This window comes from Hevea brasiliensis, chromosome 18, assembly GCF_030052815.1.
Source record: "Hevea brasiliensis isolate MT/VB/25A 57/8 chromosome 18, ASM3005281v1, whole genome shotgun sequence".
Lineage (NCBI taxonomy): Eukaryota > Viridiplantae > Streptophyta > Magnoliopsida > Malpighiales > Euphorbiaceae > Hevea > Hevea brasiliensis.
Window position 1 is genome coordinate 44,013,323 of NC_079510.1, and position 18,086 is coordinate 44,031,408.

Here is an 18,086-nt window from a genome sequence, read left to right on the forward strand (position 1 = left end):
CTTCCTTCCATATCCACATCTCATCAACATCATATGGCCTCTTCTGGGCCCGCCAAACCAGTAAAAAATTATATAACTATACATAAAATAATTATTTAAAAATTCGAAGTGTTACGGTAAAGATATATCCATCATCTTATAAATTTAATGTATAACATTAATGAAGCATACTAAAAAATTGTGAAAATTGAAAAAATATCTATGATAAAAATATAGGCATACTATATAAAATATACGAGCATTAAAGAAATAATAATATTAATTATATCTTTAATAAACTAAAAAAATAACATAATAAATTTAATTATTAAAACTTTGAATTATTAAAAAATAATATTAATAATTTTAATTCTATTGATTAAGTTGAGTTCAAACATGAAAAAAAAAAAATCAATTGAGTTCAGGTTGAGTTAAGTTTCAATTTTTTTTAATTGAATCAATTAAGTTAAAAAAAATAATGTAGTGTATCGAATTGGGTCGAACAATTATGTACACCTTGCAAATATATAAAAAAGTGGTAAGAATTAGCATGTTATGATTCTCACATTTATTTTACCTTTTGCTATTTTGAAAGAAGTAGTTCATTTATAGTATAGGTGGGGGGTGGGGTGGATTCAGGATACAGAATTAATAGGCTAGGGTGGCCCAATATCTAATAATTGGTGGACGTATACATTCTAATGTCGCAGCAATGTATGGACAAGGAGTTTATGAGGCTCCAGGGAAGGAAGTGCCTCCCTCTTCGGCAACCTTTTCAAGAGAGAAAGAGAGAGACAACTGAAAGCCACAAGACAAGAAAGAAAATGTCGTTGAATAATTGAACTAGCTTAGGAAGTGGGTTGTTTTATGGTAGAGCTAGATGGTGATTGATTGAGGCGCAGGAAGAGGGGAGCAAGTATTATATTGATCCCTTTATGATACGTATAAGAACACTAAGATTTTTTTTTTAATCTGATTCATTATTTATTTGATAAATTGGGTATAAGTAAAAATTTTTTGAACACTTTATTCATATCTATCATGGTAGTCACACTATTTTATCGTTTTTTATACCTATAGTTCTTTTATTAATAAAAATAATTTTATTAAATATAAGAATCAGAAAAAACTTAACAAGAACGCTTTTTCTTTTTTTTTTCGCTGATGAGACCTCTCTATGTACATCCAATTCTATTCTGAAATGTGATATGTTAACTGATCTTTCTGCCTCTCGTTTCCCAATATATTTCCCAGAATTCCACGCTTCTTGTGGCCCTCTGCAATTTGCTCTCTCTCTCTCTCCATAGTGTGGTCAATACATACTGTTTTCTCTCCTTTGATCCCTCTCTCTTATCTTGTGGCCAAAACCAAAATGGTTTTTCAGTCCCACCATTTCTCTCTCTCTCTTTCTCTCTTTTCTAGTTGTTTGTTCTCAACTCTAGTATATGTATAGATAGATAGAACTTGATCATTTCGCAACCAAAGAAAAGGAGAAACCCAGAGAGAGAAGTAGCAACGGCTGCTGTGTATATTGTGGATCATGATGAATAGAGGCGACAAAAATGTGCTTAACATGAATGATTCAGTCTATTTTGCAGAATTCTTACCTACAATTAGCCCAAAGCCTAAAAGCAGGAGCACTAGTCATATCACGACAACTCTTCCTTATTCCAGTTGCACTCATAGCACCACTAGTACTCGTCTAGGACTCGATGGTCACCTTCTGGGTACGCCATTTTTCTCCTTATATGTTACCAACCTCCTCATCTTCAAGTTCATTAATTAGCTCTAAAGTACATGTGTATATATATATATAGCTATTTATATGATATGCATGTATATGAAGGCTCAGGCAATAATATTAATGCATCGGAGCAAAATAGGAGAGAAATATTCATGAACGAACAGCCATTAATGGGGATGAGTTCGCGGTGGAACCCAACGCCGGAGCAGCTACTAGCACTGGAAGAAATGTACAGACGTGGAACGCGAACGCCAACAGCGGAACAAATCCAACAAATAGCTGCACAGCTTCGTAGGTTTGGGAAGATCGAAGGCAAGAATGTGTTCTACTGGTTTCAAAACCACAAAGCAAGAGAACGACAAAAACGCCGTCGTGAAGTAGAGACTAGTTGTAAAGTACGAAAGCATGATACTGCTGGAAACCTGGATATGAAGGAATCAGCTGGCGGTATAATATTATACCACCCGATATTTTCTTCTTCTTCCTCTGCAGTACTATTAATTTTTAACATCATTAGCCAGGGTTTTATAAGTGCATTTTTCCTCCTGATCTTAATTTAAAATGATGGGAAATTAAGTTTTGTAGTTTCCTTTTTCTTGTTTGACTTTTAGAGATGTGATTTTGCCTTAGGGTTGAGAAGGACAGTTTATGAAGTTGAACAGAAAAAGACTCTGGTACCACCTTCAAGCTGCAGTGAGCATTTGGAGGTCTGTGTGTTCATCCTGATTAATTTTGTTCTTGTTCATGAGGCATCACTTTTTTACTTACTTTAATGAAACAAAGATTAAGAGCCAATTATATGTTATGTGACAACTTATCAAAAGGTTAAAAAGAACCTTTATGTGATTTTTTTTTATGTTATTGGAAAAAAGAAAGGCTCAAAATTAAGCTGCCTTTTCTTGCTCACTGTTGGGACTGTTATGAAAGAGCTCAGATATTCTTGGGCTAGTTGGGAATTCAACTATTAGCTTTTCTTTCTTTCTTTTTAATTATTATTTATTATTATATGTTTATTTTTCAGGAACCTGTTTCAATGCTTAGAGCAGTAACAACAGAAAGCACAACAACATGTGGATGGTCACAATTTGAGAGGGAATTACACCAACATAAAAGTTGCAGTGTAGAGAAGAACACAACGTGGCAAACTGTGGAGTATCCTTCTTCTTATCCTAGCCAGCTCATAAACAACATGACCACAAGAAGTTCAAGTTCAAGATTCTTAAATTCTCAAAAGCAGAATTCATGGTTTAAACCCAGCAGGAGATCAGAGAATGAAACCAATCTTGATGATAATGATGAGGATGATAAAATTGAAGAGGTTGAAACCCTTGAGCTATTTCCACTTTGCAGCAGTGAGGATTGTAACGGTGTTAATGGTAGCAAGAATGACACAAAAGTACCCATCACAGCCATAAATACAAAATTGAGTCCAAACCAATTCTTTGAGTTTCTTCCACTGAAGAATTGAAGGAAACAGCAGCTAACCCATGTGTGGTTACGATGAAGCTCTTAATTGTATTGCCTTGAAAGTAAGGTGGGTAATATGTTTCAGTTTGTTTTTTAGTTGGAAATTGGCACTGTTCTTTCTGTTCCAATCGCTCATTTGTGCAACTGTAGGATAAGGATATGAAATGGTAATGTGGGGATACCTTGCCCTAAAATGCATTTGGACCATGTTGGTTAAGCCAAGGTACTCCTCCATTATTTTCTACAAAGAAAATGGTATGGTAATTTTTTGGCAGGGTTGTCTATTTTGTAGACCTTGTTTGGATAATGAGAGAGAGAGAGAGAGAGAGAGAGAGAGAGAGAGAGAGAGAGAGAGAGAAAATTTTGGTTTGGGTGATGGATGTGAAAGAGTTGATGTTGAAGTGACCCAGAATTGGACTGACTATATATGGGGGGTTCTTGAGTTATATGTCTAGAATAATATAGTATTCTCATGTATGTTCAATGATCAACACATTCCAATCCAGTCCAGTCCAAGAGAACAAAAAAATGTTGTTTTTCTTGGAAAAGAAAACAAGACCATAAAAATAAAAAAAAAAAATAAATAAAAAAACAAATCAAAGCTTCTAGTAAGCTTTAACAATTAATTCACTAGCTTGCATGGCTTAACATTCATATATAATGGCAAGCAAAGGATTACTTAATTAATTAGCTAGGAAACATATATTTAATCTTCAGATTCGATTATTAACGTAAGATCAATTCTTCCATGCCATTACATTTTTCTCATACAGGACATTTAGAATATATGCATAAGTGAGACGTTGAAGAGATTGTATATGGTTTCTTTACAAGTTCTATATATGTCAGAAAATATGGAAACTACATTCTACATGTATATGATTTTACAATTACTAGCTAACCGCCGTATGTATAGCATAAAGCTTACAAGTTTCTTCCCTGGCAGTGGCAGCTCATAAATTACATCCAACTACAGATCATCAGCAACAAATACTTGTGACCAGCAACAGCAATTATTAGAAAACCTGCAGGGGAGACCTTTCTTTTCTTTTTGGCTTGGCGTAGATGGAGCTCTTTGGCCATTCAGAAGATCATGAAAAATATTGGACTGACCATACATAATACACAAACTGTCAGCCATAATACAGAACTGGATATGACCCATGAATCCTCTTTAGGCGACTTTATAACTAACAAAATCAGTACCCAAGTCCATTCCCTAAAGAAAAAGGCAAATAATAACATGATCATAAAGAAAAGCCAACATTTTTCTTGAAACAAACGCATGGTACTGAACTCAAATGCACTCAAGGGTCCCCCCATCTCCTCTATGGTTTTCTTTTTCGTATGTGTATTATTATGATAATATATGTGTGTGTGTGTGTCGGGGAGATAGGGGGAGGGGGGGCTGCCCATAAGTTGTCACTGAAACATTTTCAGGGCTATCATCACTGAATGTCCGGAGCATAGGTGAAAAAGCAAGCAAAAGTAAAATAAAGAGAAAGGAACAGTAGTAATATAGTATTAGTATCGCAATGGGGAGAAAGTACTGTAGAAGAGAAGAAAAGGAGAGAGAGATAGAGAAACGCATATTGCCGAGGAAGAGAGCGTGATCCAGTGAAAATCTAAGTGGTGGTCTGCACTGCTAAGGCAGCATTTAATTGCCTTTGGCCAAAAATAGGGGAGGCTGTTGCTGCTGCCTCTGCCTGCCTTCCCTGCCTTTTGACTCGAATCAGGTAGCCCTCCTCGTGTCTCTGTTGAACTTACTGTCTCCTTTCCTGTCCCAATAAGACAACTAAGATCCCACAGTTGGGAACTACAATGACTCTAACTCCCAGTTTGGTTCATCATCCACTTTTGTACCACATCACACGGTAGCCCATCCCCTTTCTGAAGAATCACCATAAACTATAGGGTATTTTCTTTTTCTTAATTATGTTTCTGCTTCTTCCCTAGCCCAATGGTTTTCAAATTCTATCATTAAAATCTCATATTTCAGACTACTTGCTTTTGTATAGTACAAGTCTCGATGAACCCCTAGGAGTACACATATCCCCAAGGCCAAACCACTACCACTGCCACCTCCTCAAGAAATTTTACTAGTTAAGCTATACCTTTGCCTTTGATTCAGTTTTGGTTTGACTATCGAGAAGTTAATTACTGACAATGAAGTTGGGAAACTCAGATTGATCCTGGTCTTCCAGAAACTCATTCCTTTTGCATTTCTAATGGAAATATTTTATTGAATGATTTTTTTTTTGTTCTATTATTGTCTACCTAGAAATCCATAATACAATTGAAAATTAGGATATCCTGACAAAAGTAGAAGAAATTGCAGGAAAAAGTTTGCAAATTTTATGTCTCTACAAAAGACAGTTGAAAAGGCTGTTTCCACAAAATGATACTACATATTAGAGCACTGATAGACAAAAAGATACGTGCTTTCACAATAGCTATTGAGTGACAATTATTGCAATTATAATATAGAGGAAATTAGACGAGAAAATTTTAATTAGTAGAGTTTCGTTTATGCAGATGACGTGCCTTAATCATGGTTAAAGAAATTTTCAACAGTTACTGATCACAGCAACGACGGAACTATGAACCACTAAAACACTACACAGTGCTAATACAACCCTTTATTATCATCTCTAGCCTACATGAAAATGAAGAAACTAATATACCCAATTTCAGAACGTTGCTATTAAGAAACACAGTCCATTTTGTAACTGACTATTTTGGATCCATCAGACTAGATCAACCCGCATAGAGAGGCTCTGGCTCTACAAAATGAAGTAAAAGATAGCAAGTGTTAGCACAGAAGCAATAAACATGTTGGGAGGTGCTGAAATGCCATACTTCTCCCCTAGAGAAGCACCAAAGTTGAATAAAATTAGAAATGGAAAAAGCAAGATGGAAGTAGCTAGCTATTCCCATCTGATTCATTAGTTTCCTTCTTTTTAATTATAACTTCTTTTTTTTCAATTTTGATTATGCTAAAATGCAAATAAAAAATATTAATATATTATGAAGATATTAAAAAGAATTTTATGTGTTCATTATATATGTCAGGTTGGAGATCCCCACCAAAAGAAAAACTTGCATCATTCAGGGCAGATCACGCAAGGAATGGGGAACCCTCCAGCCAACAGCTGAATTAACTAAAACATTCAAAGTAGAATAAGGCTTCCTTCAACTCTAAAGCTAATGTATACATTATATTAAGCGAATTTCACCTAGAAATCAAAGTATAAATGCGACTATTCTTAGCATAATTGACCTTAACATGTTTCCAGAGAACAGCAAACAAATGAGGCTACAATTGAATGATGGGTTAGTCATTCACACCAAACAATTTAAACCATCATATTGTGCAAACATCAATGCAAAATGAAAGGAATAGTTTATTTTCTTGCCCATGTTACACATTAATGTAACATTAAAAGTGTTGAAAATATGGTTTGAGTCACCCATGTGGGTCAACCTTGATCCAATAGACTTAAAATCAGAATCAAGAATAATCGCATGAAAAGTCCTGTACATTGCCAAAAGGTAGTAAAATTCAAAAATCATGTACATTGGTTAAAAGATGTGATCACATGAAGAGATGCAACTCTTCTTAATAGTTACATGCATGAAGTAATGCAACTTTTGACTAAAAGTTTGGTACACTTTGAGTAACTATATATAAGAGCTTTACAAACTTTTTGTAATGAGTAACAAATGGACAAATGAATGTGCATTTATGTGTGTGCAAATTTGGCCCGGTTCTTAATCTTTGAAGACTCTCATTTTAAACAAGTTGTGAAACAATTTTTTTTTTTTTTGGCAAATAAGATACACATCTAGACTGTAAACTAATCTATATATTTCATGTTATTCATGCAATTATATGGTAGACTAGTGATACAAATATGGTAGAGATCTTAGGGTTGCATGAACATAGGTTAGGATCTATGTATTTGAATCCATGTGTTGGGTTCTCTTTTTAATTTTCCTTCAAAAAGGAACAACTTATTTCCTAGGAGGGAAAGAAATTTGATTTCTCCATTTACTTTTCTTTTCTTCGGCCAGGAAAGAATTTTATTAACAAAAACCATTTAATTCATTTCCTTCAAACATATTTGCTCTCAAGGAAACAAATGTTTATCATTCAAATAGCCGCATAACTGCAAAATGAGATTTTCAATCATGACTCATGACATAACAGTCTCAATTTTACCATCAAAGTTCCAGACCACAGGCACATGCATACAGGGAGAAAAATGCATACCGGTAACAACAAAGAAACCAATAAAAATCAGACATTTTTTTTTTTTTGTGAAATGAAACAAAGAATATGTGCAGGCGAGACTTACAGACAAGTTGAAAAACATTCTATCCAGTAATAGTTTATTCTCGGTATTTAAGGGAGTGACCATGAAATACTTGGTTCTTTGAACAAGCAAAGTGGAGATAAAAAGTTAAGGAATATCTTAAAAATTATTGATATGTAGCTTGCTCAGATGTTATGGTCCATATTTTTAACTGTCAGTTTAAAATATAAGGTTGTATGGAAAAAAGGAAAAGACAAACCATGCTTCTTCACTCACCAATTATCTGGTGCCCAATTACAGCCATCAGTATCCACCACATGCAAGCTGTAGGCATGCCTTGATTTTGAAGAATGATTCTCAAAACTGCAGCCCATGCATAAAAGAGAAAGCAATAGGTGAATTTGGAATAATCAGCTGTTGAGAAATATAACATTTCTTAGTCCTCCATAGAATGGCAAATGAGAATGCATTTAACTTATACCTTTGATGAATAAGATCACCATGAATGACGACCAAAGATCCAGTTTTCACTTCAATAGGCACAAAATCCTTTTGGTCATAAGAAGGGAAAGGCCGATCAAAATACATCCCTTGTCCACTTGTAAGAAACCTTCTGATCAGACCATCTGAAAACACCACAAAAGGAGATGTAACTAGACTAAGCAATTCTATTGGATAATTCTGTTTGCAAAAAAGTTAAACTAAGTAGAAGGAAGATACTTTTATGAGATCCGGGATTCTTATTGTTGCATCTTCCAAGGCCAGCCACAGCCCTGTGCAAGTTGTTGGTTCAGTATACAAAAATGAGTTGTCCTGTTGAGGCACTACTTCACCTCCAATACCTGGTTGCTGTTAATAAAATCTCACAGGTTAGAAAAAAGCAACAAATTATAGTTGAATATGTAATTCCTCCCAAAAATGGGGGATCCTTAGCTTCAGAACCAACATGAAGATAACAAGCCATTTTGAATCCTTCAGGTTTACTGTATCAATCTATAAAAGTATCTGAATTATTATCCTCTAGGCAATTTTCTTTAAGGCAGGTGTCTTTCAGTGTCAGAAATATCCTAAATACAAATGAGAGAGTATTTCAAAGTATATCATATAATATCCAGTCACAATGATTATGCCATGTAATATAGCACACACATTATGAATCCTTCCATGGAAGGTCTGAATCAAATTGGGATTTATACAATAAGATGAATAGCTATAGGCACCCAGCAGGGTTTTCATGTCCGATGCATTTCTTACCTTGGTCTAAGTAGCCAAAAATCCAAAAATCTCATGAACTGAAATTATAACATACCTTAAAAATTTTTTAAAGACAGGGTCAAGCTCATGTAAGGCTGCATAAGTATACCACTCGTATTGTGAAAACTAACCCCAAAGAAAACTGCGTATCACAGTCATGACTGCAATTGGAGTGAATTTACCCAGCTCCAGTAGTATTTTATGACATTAAGAATTAGTATAGCAGCAACAGCATACCATGACCAACTTTGTTAATAGAGAGTTGCTTTGGTTGCTGGAGGTTTCCATCCTCCCCAAATGCTTTCTCTGCCAAATATTACAATCGCCGATTGTCAGCAGAAAAAATAAACATCATCCCCCAAAAGCACCAAGCATTAACTGAAGACACTACATATGTAATATGCAATGTAATAAAGTAGCTACGTCCTTCAAAACCAGCAATGCTAAGATTAAACATAAATCTCCTCTCACTAGTAAAGATAAAACATAAATGTTAAAATTAAACACTAAAAGGAACTGAACCTCCATCGATTAGTGGGACCCACTTAAGTAATTCAAAAACATTGCAAAGACCCAAAAATGAAGAATTCAATCTTACAAACTAGAGAATTTTTTTTTTTTTTTTGTTTAAACTAGAGAATTCCTTATTATTATTATTATTATTATTACTCAAGAATACATCAATCCCAAACTAGAGAATAATTTTTATGGGGGGAAAAAAGTATTTTATTATGATTACAACAAGGAAAACTCTAGTTGAAAAACTCATTACAAAATGAGATACAAAATTAAAGTGTGCTTTCATGCCACTCTAAAAACAGACTATATATGTACAGACTTTTTTGGTGAAACTGAAGTCAAGCTCCAACTATTTATTCCTTAGCCTTGTTTGGTTCAAAATTGTCTACTTCTCAGGAAGTACAAAGTCGCTTGTAGGGAATTTAATTTCCTAGAAAGTATGGTTTGAATGTGTTTGGTTGGCATCTAAAGTGACAGTGAAAATGCCATAAATATCTTACTCCAAATAAAAGTATAATATTTAAGGAAGGATAAAGTAGGAAATAGTAGAATTTCTGCTAAAGAATTTGGAGTTACTTAATTGAGTTAAGGAAAGTGAGTTCCAAGTAAGTTGGATAAAATGACAACCTAAGAGGCTTATTTTGAACTTCGAGTTCGCTAACCAAATTAACCCCAACCAAAACAAGGCACCGGGTGCCAACCAAAAAGCAGAAAAGAACCTAAACAAAAGAAAAAGTAGCAGAATTTCAATACCTTCGAAGAAAAAAGAGATATTCTCCGCGCTTTCGAAGAAGTAATTGTCAGTTGATTGTTGCTGAAAGGAAACATAAATTGTTGAGTTCTGGATTGAATAATAATGAAATAAACACTCTAAAAACTAAACAACAAAATATGATTTTTGGCTCAACCAGATTCTTGGTAGAGAAAATTGAAGCGGTGGAGGAGCAGCCAAAATCACCAAGCAATTACTCCATTCTCTTCATCATGGCATCGATTTCTTCAGGGCAAATAAAGATAACCTTTTTAAAAGGAAAAACAAATATATATTTTTTTGTTAAAAGAAACAGCGTTTATGTGTTGTATGGAAGCAGCACTTGTGATTGGATAGTAACCTTGAGAGTTGAAAAACTGAAGCTGCTCGGAAGTGAGATTTCCGTTTATCCCCATGGCGTTGGCTCTTTTCCGTATGTGTCTTCCGGTGAGGGTTATGTTAATGATTTAAGCGGCGATGAATAAAAAAAAATCTCTTTTTATATTATTTTGTTATATTATATCCAGAATATATTGGGGAAATATTGGGATAATATTTATTGTTTATATTATTTATAAAAATATCAAAAAAAATTTAGTGACAATTAATAGGTCGTCGCTACTGTCTGCTTGTACAACCATAGATATATCATTTTTTTTTTTTATTTCCTTGAGAAGGTTGAAATCTCCTGAACTCATATTGAAAAAATTAAACTTTTAATCTCAAAAAATGTGATTTAAGAAAATTTTTATTTTTAAAATTTAGTATCCTCAAAAAGGATGAGTTGTTCGTAATGATTAAAATGCAACGTCCTATGAGATGAAATTCTAAATTTTTTATTTTATTTTTTATTATTATAATTTTTTTATAAATTATATAATTATATTTTTTTAAAGTTTTTAAACTGTTCGCTTGCATGACCATAAATATATTATTTTTCTTCTATTTTTTCAAGATTAACAACTCTCTAATATTTATCAATAGCATCGGTATATGGAATTCTTTATCCCGCACTAAGAATTTTGCCAATTTATAAAATGACATTAAAAATTTTGAGAAGAGAAAGAGAAAAGAAAAATAAATAATTAATTACTCATTTAGCAACAGTAAAACTGCCACTAATTCATAATAATTTATCAATATAATCTTATCTGTCGCTAATAAATATGCCATAAAAACGACATCCATAACTATTTAACAATATTTATTAGTCACTTATAAGTATCAAATAATGATTCTATCGCTACTTTAATGATTTAAACAATATAACATCTATCACTTATAGGTCACTAATAATATTTCACAACACTTAATTAATCGCTAAATACTTTGTAAAATTAAAAAAAATTATTATTAAAAATAATTTGTTAAAAATTTCACAAATCATGATAAATTTGTACGATAAAAACGAAGTTTATTCTAAAATTTTATTATTTAAATTAATTTTAAAATATATAAATTTAAAATTTTTAACCTCTACTTATATAAATACTATTTAATTTAATATTTAATAATAATTCAAAATAAAATTTTAAAAAATAAATAAAATCAAAAATTTATGCTTTTTTAAATCATTACTTCCATATTTAAAAAAAAATATATCAAATTTAAAAAAAAATAACTAAAATATAAGAAAAATTTTTTCAATTTTATAATTAAAAAATAACTAAAAAATAATTCACTTTTTTGGAAGCTTATATGTTTTAAAAATTCATGAATATTTTATTGAAATTTAAAGTAGTTTTTATTTTATTTTGTGTGGCATTTTTTCTTCAGGGTCTATTTATTATTTAATTGTTAAAATTTGTTATAATATATGAAAATATAAATGGTAGGAGCATATATTAATAAATAAAATAATATATGATATTATTTATTAGTCATAAAATTAATAAATTAATTGTAGAATTTCTAATTTAATTTTTTATTAAATATATTGTTTCTTTGATAAGGTTAAAAATTTTAATTTCGTATATATTTCTATGTAATTAAGGATGATATAATTTATTTTTATGAAAAAATGAAATTGTTTATTTTTAATTAATTATTAAAAATTAATTAATTAATTAAATTGTATAACTTTAATTAATATACTGATTTTATAATTTTAAATAAACTTGCTTAATTCAAAAATTACATAAAATATAAAAATTCACAAAAGTTATGTTAACTTATAGTATTTAAAAATTGTATTTCTTTTTCAAGGCCTTAACATTTTACTGTGTTTATATTTATATATCAAATTCTCCTTTAGTCCATATCATATTTATATAGTTGAAATTACCCTATCATTAGTAACATAAAAAAAAAATCATATTGAAGTTATGCAATAATGCAGAGGAAAAAAAATATGACAATTTCAATCTTACTCGAAGTATATATATGGTAGAACTAAAGAAATCATATAAAAATAATGGAACCAAAGAATATGATTTTAAAAAAATACAATAGGACTAACAAATTAAACATGTAAAAAATAAAAAATAAAAATTAATTTTAAATATGAGTAAATACTATTATGATAATTTAGTATAATGATATTAAAAAAAATTAAATTTAATTGGTTATTAAAAATTATGATATTATATACAAATATGCACAATAAACGTAAATAATGTGTAACACACATTTAAAAAATGGTGTTATTTAACTTAATAGGAAAAATAATTTTTTAAATTTAATTTTATTATTATATTCTTATATTTATATAAAAATTAAAATTTTGAAATCATAATTTTATTTTTTATAAAATTTTATTTTTTTCTTTTCACTTAAAATTTACAAAAGGAAAAAACTTTTTAGAGATTTATATAAAAAGAATCAATTTCTATTATCTTTTACTCTTATTCTTTTTTTTATTAAATTAAAAAATATATATTTTTTATTTACTTTTAAAATTTTTAAAGGAAACATATAATTTAGTGCACATGTATTCTAATTTTTAAATTAAAATTTTTTAAAAATAAATGTCACGACCAAACCTATGGGCTGGATTGGCACTAGAACCTGGGTTAGTCTAAAGCCCCTGAGGCCCGTAGTAAGCCTAACTATTCCTCAACCTAACTCTAAGGCCTATTTGGGCCCAATTTCAAGAATTCAACCGGACAGAGTCCTACCATAAAATAGACCATTCAACGGAAAGTTTTTGACTCGCCCGACCTGTAAACATAATATATAATAAATTGGGGAGCTCAGCTCACCCTCCACAAAATCAAAATACCATAATTCAAATAGGAGCTCAGCTCCTCATCTAATCCCATCATGCATACAGTTAGTAATTTTACAGGTCCAACATAACTTTTATAATACAGGCCCAAAATAAAAATAAGTGCTTCTAACACATGCGGAGTCTAAAATTTAACTAAATTGTACAAAATATATTAAATACTATTAATAGACCTGCGAAGAAGAAGAGCATATTAGCTACAACAAATAATCCTCCTGTAGCCTGGAAAAATAGATGAACAGGAGTGAGCATTTAACTCAGAGAGTAAAATACCAATTTTAATCATAATCTCTATAACTATCTAAAGCTAATACACCCTGTGGAGTGAAATGCAACATCGTCATAATTTTCATATCATAATAGCAAAAAGACAATTTGGAGCACTCACACACTCAACACTGTCAAGCAATACATATATGGAAGCTGATCCCCTATACAACCCTCTTAATCCAACATCTGCCAGTGAGTGTCTCTCAAGCCAGACTTTCGCTTAATAAACAAAATGCGGGGTTCCAGCGAGTATCTCTCAAGCCGTGTCTACCCTTCCTGTCCATATCCAATACCATACCACACGCACGTCACGCCCACACACTGCTCCAAATTACCACAAACAACATCCATGGCACTTCAACAATTATGAATGCAATATAAAATGTGCCTAGTGTTTAACTACATAGATACATATTTATAAATGATGCATGGGCATGCTTGAACATATAATAATATCGAAATTATAATTAAAATTAATATTTTACTCACAAATTTGAACCGAGGTCACTGCGTTGGCTGGGCGGAAGAGGAAGGCTATCCCGGCTCACCTAACAATTTCATTGCAACTATTTAATATATTTGACTTAATACAAGTTTAGAAAAGACCAAAGACACCCTAAGTTGTGCTGAAAAATTGACAGAGTCTCCCCTATACCTATGACCTACCCAACCTGCAAAATGGTTCAAATAACACTTCTAAACTCAACTCATATCTCATCATCATTATATGGCCCCTCCTGGACCCTCCAAACTAAGCAATAATCACAACATCAGAAAACTCAATTATAAGACTTTAAAACTAATATTTTTCAAAAACTATCCAAACTAACTTTAAAAATTCTATAAACTTGCCCCGCGGTCCTTAACAATATTATAAGGCTATTGTAATAGGAATCGTAATTTTCTTATCATCCACAAATATTTTATAAATTTTATTCTAACCCAGTATAAGGCAAAAATTGAGTAATGTAGAGTTCGAATTTACCAATGTCAAATCTGACAACTAGAACGCGTCCAGAACGTCTGAAAACGGTGGGGTAGCCTATAATCTTGATCCGGTTATGAAATGGTTCAAACAGTTTATCTGCTCGACCCGAAATTGCAGATCCGGGGCGACGATCGAATTCCCACGAAATGAAAGTACATACGCGAAGTCCACAATACCAGGGTTAGATATATATATATATATATATATATATATATATATATATATATATATTATTTGAAAATTAGAGATGTTACATTCTTCCCTCCTTATAGAAAATTCGTCCTCGAATTTTATACAAGGCAGAACAATGATACATAGTTGCATATCAAACTTATGAGTACTTGCTGCGTATATCCTGCTCTAGCTTCCAAGTGCATTCCTCCATAGATTAACTCCTCTACAGGACTAACCATAGGGATTTGCCTTGACCAAAGTTGTCTCATCTGATAGTCTACTATGGCTACTAGTTGCTCTTCAAAGATTAAATTCTCATTTAACTCCACTGTGTCTAGTTGCAGCACATGAGAAGGATCGGGAACATACTTTCTAAGCATGAAAATGTGGAATACTAGGTGGACATGAGAAAGGTTTGGTGGCAACTCTAACTGATAGGCAACTACTCCCACTCTGTCCATGATCTTAAAAGGTCCTATATAACGGAGTGCCAATTTGCCTTTTCTTTCCAATTCTCATAACCCTTTTCATAGGAGAAACCTTCAAGAACACGGTCACCCATTGCAAATTTTTCATCTTTCCTCCTTGGATCTGCATGGATGGTTAAAAATTTTTATGTCTATCTGCTCCTGTCGTAGTATGCCAGCTACCATCCTCCTTCTGAGTCTAAACCATCACATTTGACTACTCGTTTACCCTTCTTTTTTTTTTGTCATCTCTAGTACTCATTATAACTCCACTACTCTAGACTTGATATCTAATAACTTTAATCAACTTTGGCGCTTACCTCACTTTTATTATGCCCTAACGTGTCTCTTGGTGACTTCAGTCCTCATTCCTTTGTTTTAATAATCTCTGTTTCTCAAAAACATGACTTATGTTCCTTACCCTATAGTATCCTATGAAATGCTTTCCTGTAGCACCTATCATATACATCTCGTTCGAAACCTTTACTTGTCCTATGACCTCAATGGTCAATACCTATAAATCTTCTCACTCCCATGATACTTCAAATTTTCAATCTCTTTTGTGTCATTACTAAAGTCCTTAGACCAGCTCTTGTCCATCTTATGTAACTAATTATGTAGAGCTCCATCCAAGTGTCAAGCGTACCCTACGCCACTTATCAATATTGGAAAGTGAAATGGGTCTCTTCTCTTATAGGACAAATGTATTTGTATTCCCTGACAACCCAGTTAATGCAACTTTATCCTTTCCCACTCCTTCTCTGGAATGGAAATATCTAGACTTCTTCCTAAAACTTCTTAGTATGTGGCCTACTTCTGACACATTGGCACTCAGATCGAGGCTCTACTACTCCTTTAATCTATCATCTCATAATAACTTGTTTCAAACATCTCTTAGTGTGTTCCTAGCATACCTATTCCTTCTTATCCTCATCATTATAACTAGCTCTACCGAGCTTTCTTCTTGTCCTTTGGATCTTATCCACTTTCTTTTCCTATTTCTGCTATCGTTGATATCTTTTCAACATGCTATACTTATTCCTTAATCTTAATCCTATCTCACCCTTACACCTTTTCCTTCAAGGATGTCCATCCCATCATCAACTTTAACTTTCTTTTTTTTTTTTTTTTATTTCTTAATCTTATCTTGATTACTAGTTTCATTACTTCGAGAATTCTAACTTTACGATTGACTCCTACCAGCACATTCTTCACATTACGTAACACTTGTAATTAACCATAGAAAATTCTTTTTATATCCCCTTTCCCAACTTACCTATCAGAACATTATCATTCTCTACCAGCCTTAGAAGGAAATTGCTCATCCTGGATGGATAGGAGCCCTAGAAATTATAAGTTCCATCTGAACTAACACGGCTGTGGGAAATATGTGCCATGCCTTAATTCTGAACAAGATACTTCATGTGTTCATTCTCCTTAATATAATCACATATACTGTCCATAGCTTTCCAAGCTTCAGCCTCAACTTTTCCCATCAGCAACAATTTCATTCGCTGTAACTCATTAGCAAATAGCACTTCCTCTAACTTATAGTTCAAAAGGGTTGTAAGCCCTAGTAACTAGCTTGATTTAACTCCTGTCACCTCTCTGATCATTCTTCCTTACTCAACATTAGGTACACCATTATCGTCATTTTCGCCTCAAAAGATTAGATATGTACTAACGCCCATCAAATTTTCAATTAATTGGGTTACTTTGACACGACCTCTCTTCTTAACATAATCTCCTAAAATCGAAACACGAGCCAATTTAAAAAAAAAAGGAGAAATGTTCTCCCACCATTTATGGTATACCATTATTTGATAAACAAGATTTAGCTCATACCCCCTTAGTCTCCCTTTTTAGTTTCATTATTTCTTTGTAATTATTATGTGTTATTACAAGATATCAGTTGTATCTACCATTTGTTATACTGTTGACCTGCCTGACATATCATCTTAGAATTTACTATTTCCTTTTTACTCTCCATTTATCTTCCATACTTATAATTATTTGTCCAATGCTCCTTATACTTAGATATATTCTAGAAGATAAAAGCACTCACAGATTCTTTCAGATCTACTACAATCTTACCAACAATCACTCCTCTAATTCATGTACTTCTCAATATCTTATAATTACACCTATACCTATCTTGTCCTATTCTGACCATTATTAGCGTTCTGCTACATATTATCATACTATTATTTATTTATTTATTTATTTATTTATTATTACTCTTTTTTTTTACATAATTATTCTATCGATCACACTGAAAATATATGTCTAACTCTAATTTTTAAATTTAGGTCTCACCACTCTAAATTTTAATATCAAGCCTCTGTGACATTACCCTTTATCTTGCATATTTATATCCCTTATGTTGACTTTTATCCAACTTACTCCTACTGATCTTGCTTCTTTATCTGACAATACAATTCAAGTTACCACAAAGACGCTCAATGATTACTACCTACTTTGGTCGCACACCTCACCTAATTTCCATTATACTGTCAACAACCAAAAGGGTTCTTATGTCATTGCCCCATTATCCTACCTTGGGGGTAGAAAACAGATAAGGTCTAATCCACTGTAACTCTAAGCTCTAGGCTCAGGCTCCTAACACTACATCAATTATGACCAGCTCTAAGTCCTGTACTTCTGGGTTCCATAACTTAACAATGTTTTTCCTAATGCCATCCTTTTCTACGCTCTCTATCCTTTTTTTTTTTTTTTGTTTATCTCGTTTACCCTTCCTAGAACCACATTCACCTCCTCAGTATTTTGGCTCTATTCTTCCTAATCTTATCTTAATCTGTTTTTTCAGTTTATTCTTTAGCCAACTCTTTTTATCTTATCCAAATCTGAACTTTCACTCTTCCATCCTTTAGCTCTATTTTCTTTTTGAACCTCATTGTCATATGAGAAACT

The 18,086-nt window shown here is 32.4% G+C and overlaps 1 protein-coding gene and 1 pseudogene across 1 annotated transcript; one reads left to right on the forward strand and one right to left on the reverse strand.

Moving 5' to 3' along the window:
• Positions 1-1,272: 1,272 nt before the first annotated feature.
• Positions 1,273-3,481, forward strand: LOC110651003 (WUSCHEL-related homeobox 1). Its single transcript, XM_021806180.2, has 4 exons — positions 1,273-1,706; positions 1,826-2,170; positions 2,354-2,430; positions 2,745-3,481. Exons 1-4 carry the CDS (start codon positions 1,520-1,522, stop codon positions 3,189-3,191), a joined length of 1,056 nt encoding a protein of 351 aa, XP_021661872.1. The 5' UTR covers positions 1,273-1,519; the 3' UTR covers positions 3,192-3,481.
• Positions 3,482-3,967: 486 nt separating this feature from the next.
• Positions 3,968-10,548, reverse strand: LOC110651002 (phytanoyl-CoA dioxygenase-like; annotated as a pseudogene).
• Between the last annotated feature and the right edge of the window lie 7,538 nt (positions 10,549-18,086).

What these genes read in the sequence shown, in the direction of transcription:
- LOC110651003 (XM_021806180.2), top strand. Translation starts at nt 1,520, where the DNA reads ATGATGAATAGAGGCGACAAAAATGTGCTTAACATGAATGATTCAGTC. An exon ending in ACTCGATGGTCACCTTCTGG is followed by an intron (nt 1,707 to 1,825) that starts GTACGCCATTTT and finishes ATGTATATGAAG; the next exon opens with GCTCAGGCAATAATATTAAT. An exon ending in TATGAAGGAATCAGCTGGCG is followed by an intron (nt 2,171 to 2,353) that starts GTATAATATTAT and finishes ATTTTGCCTTAG; the next exon opens with GGTTGAGAAGGACAGTTTAT.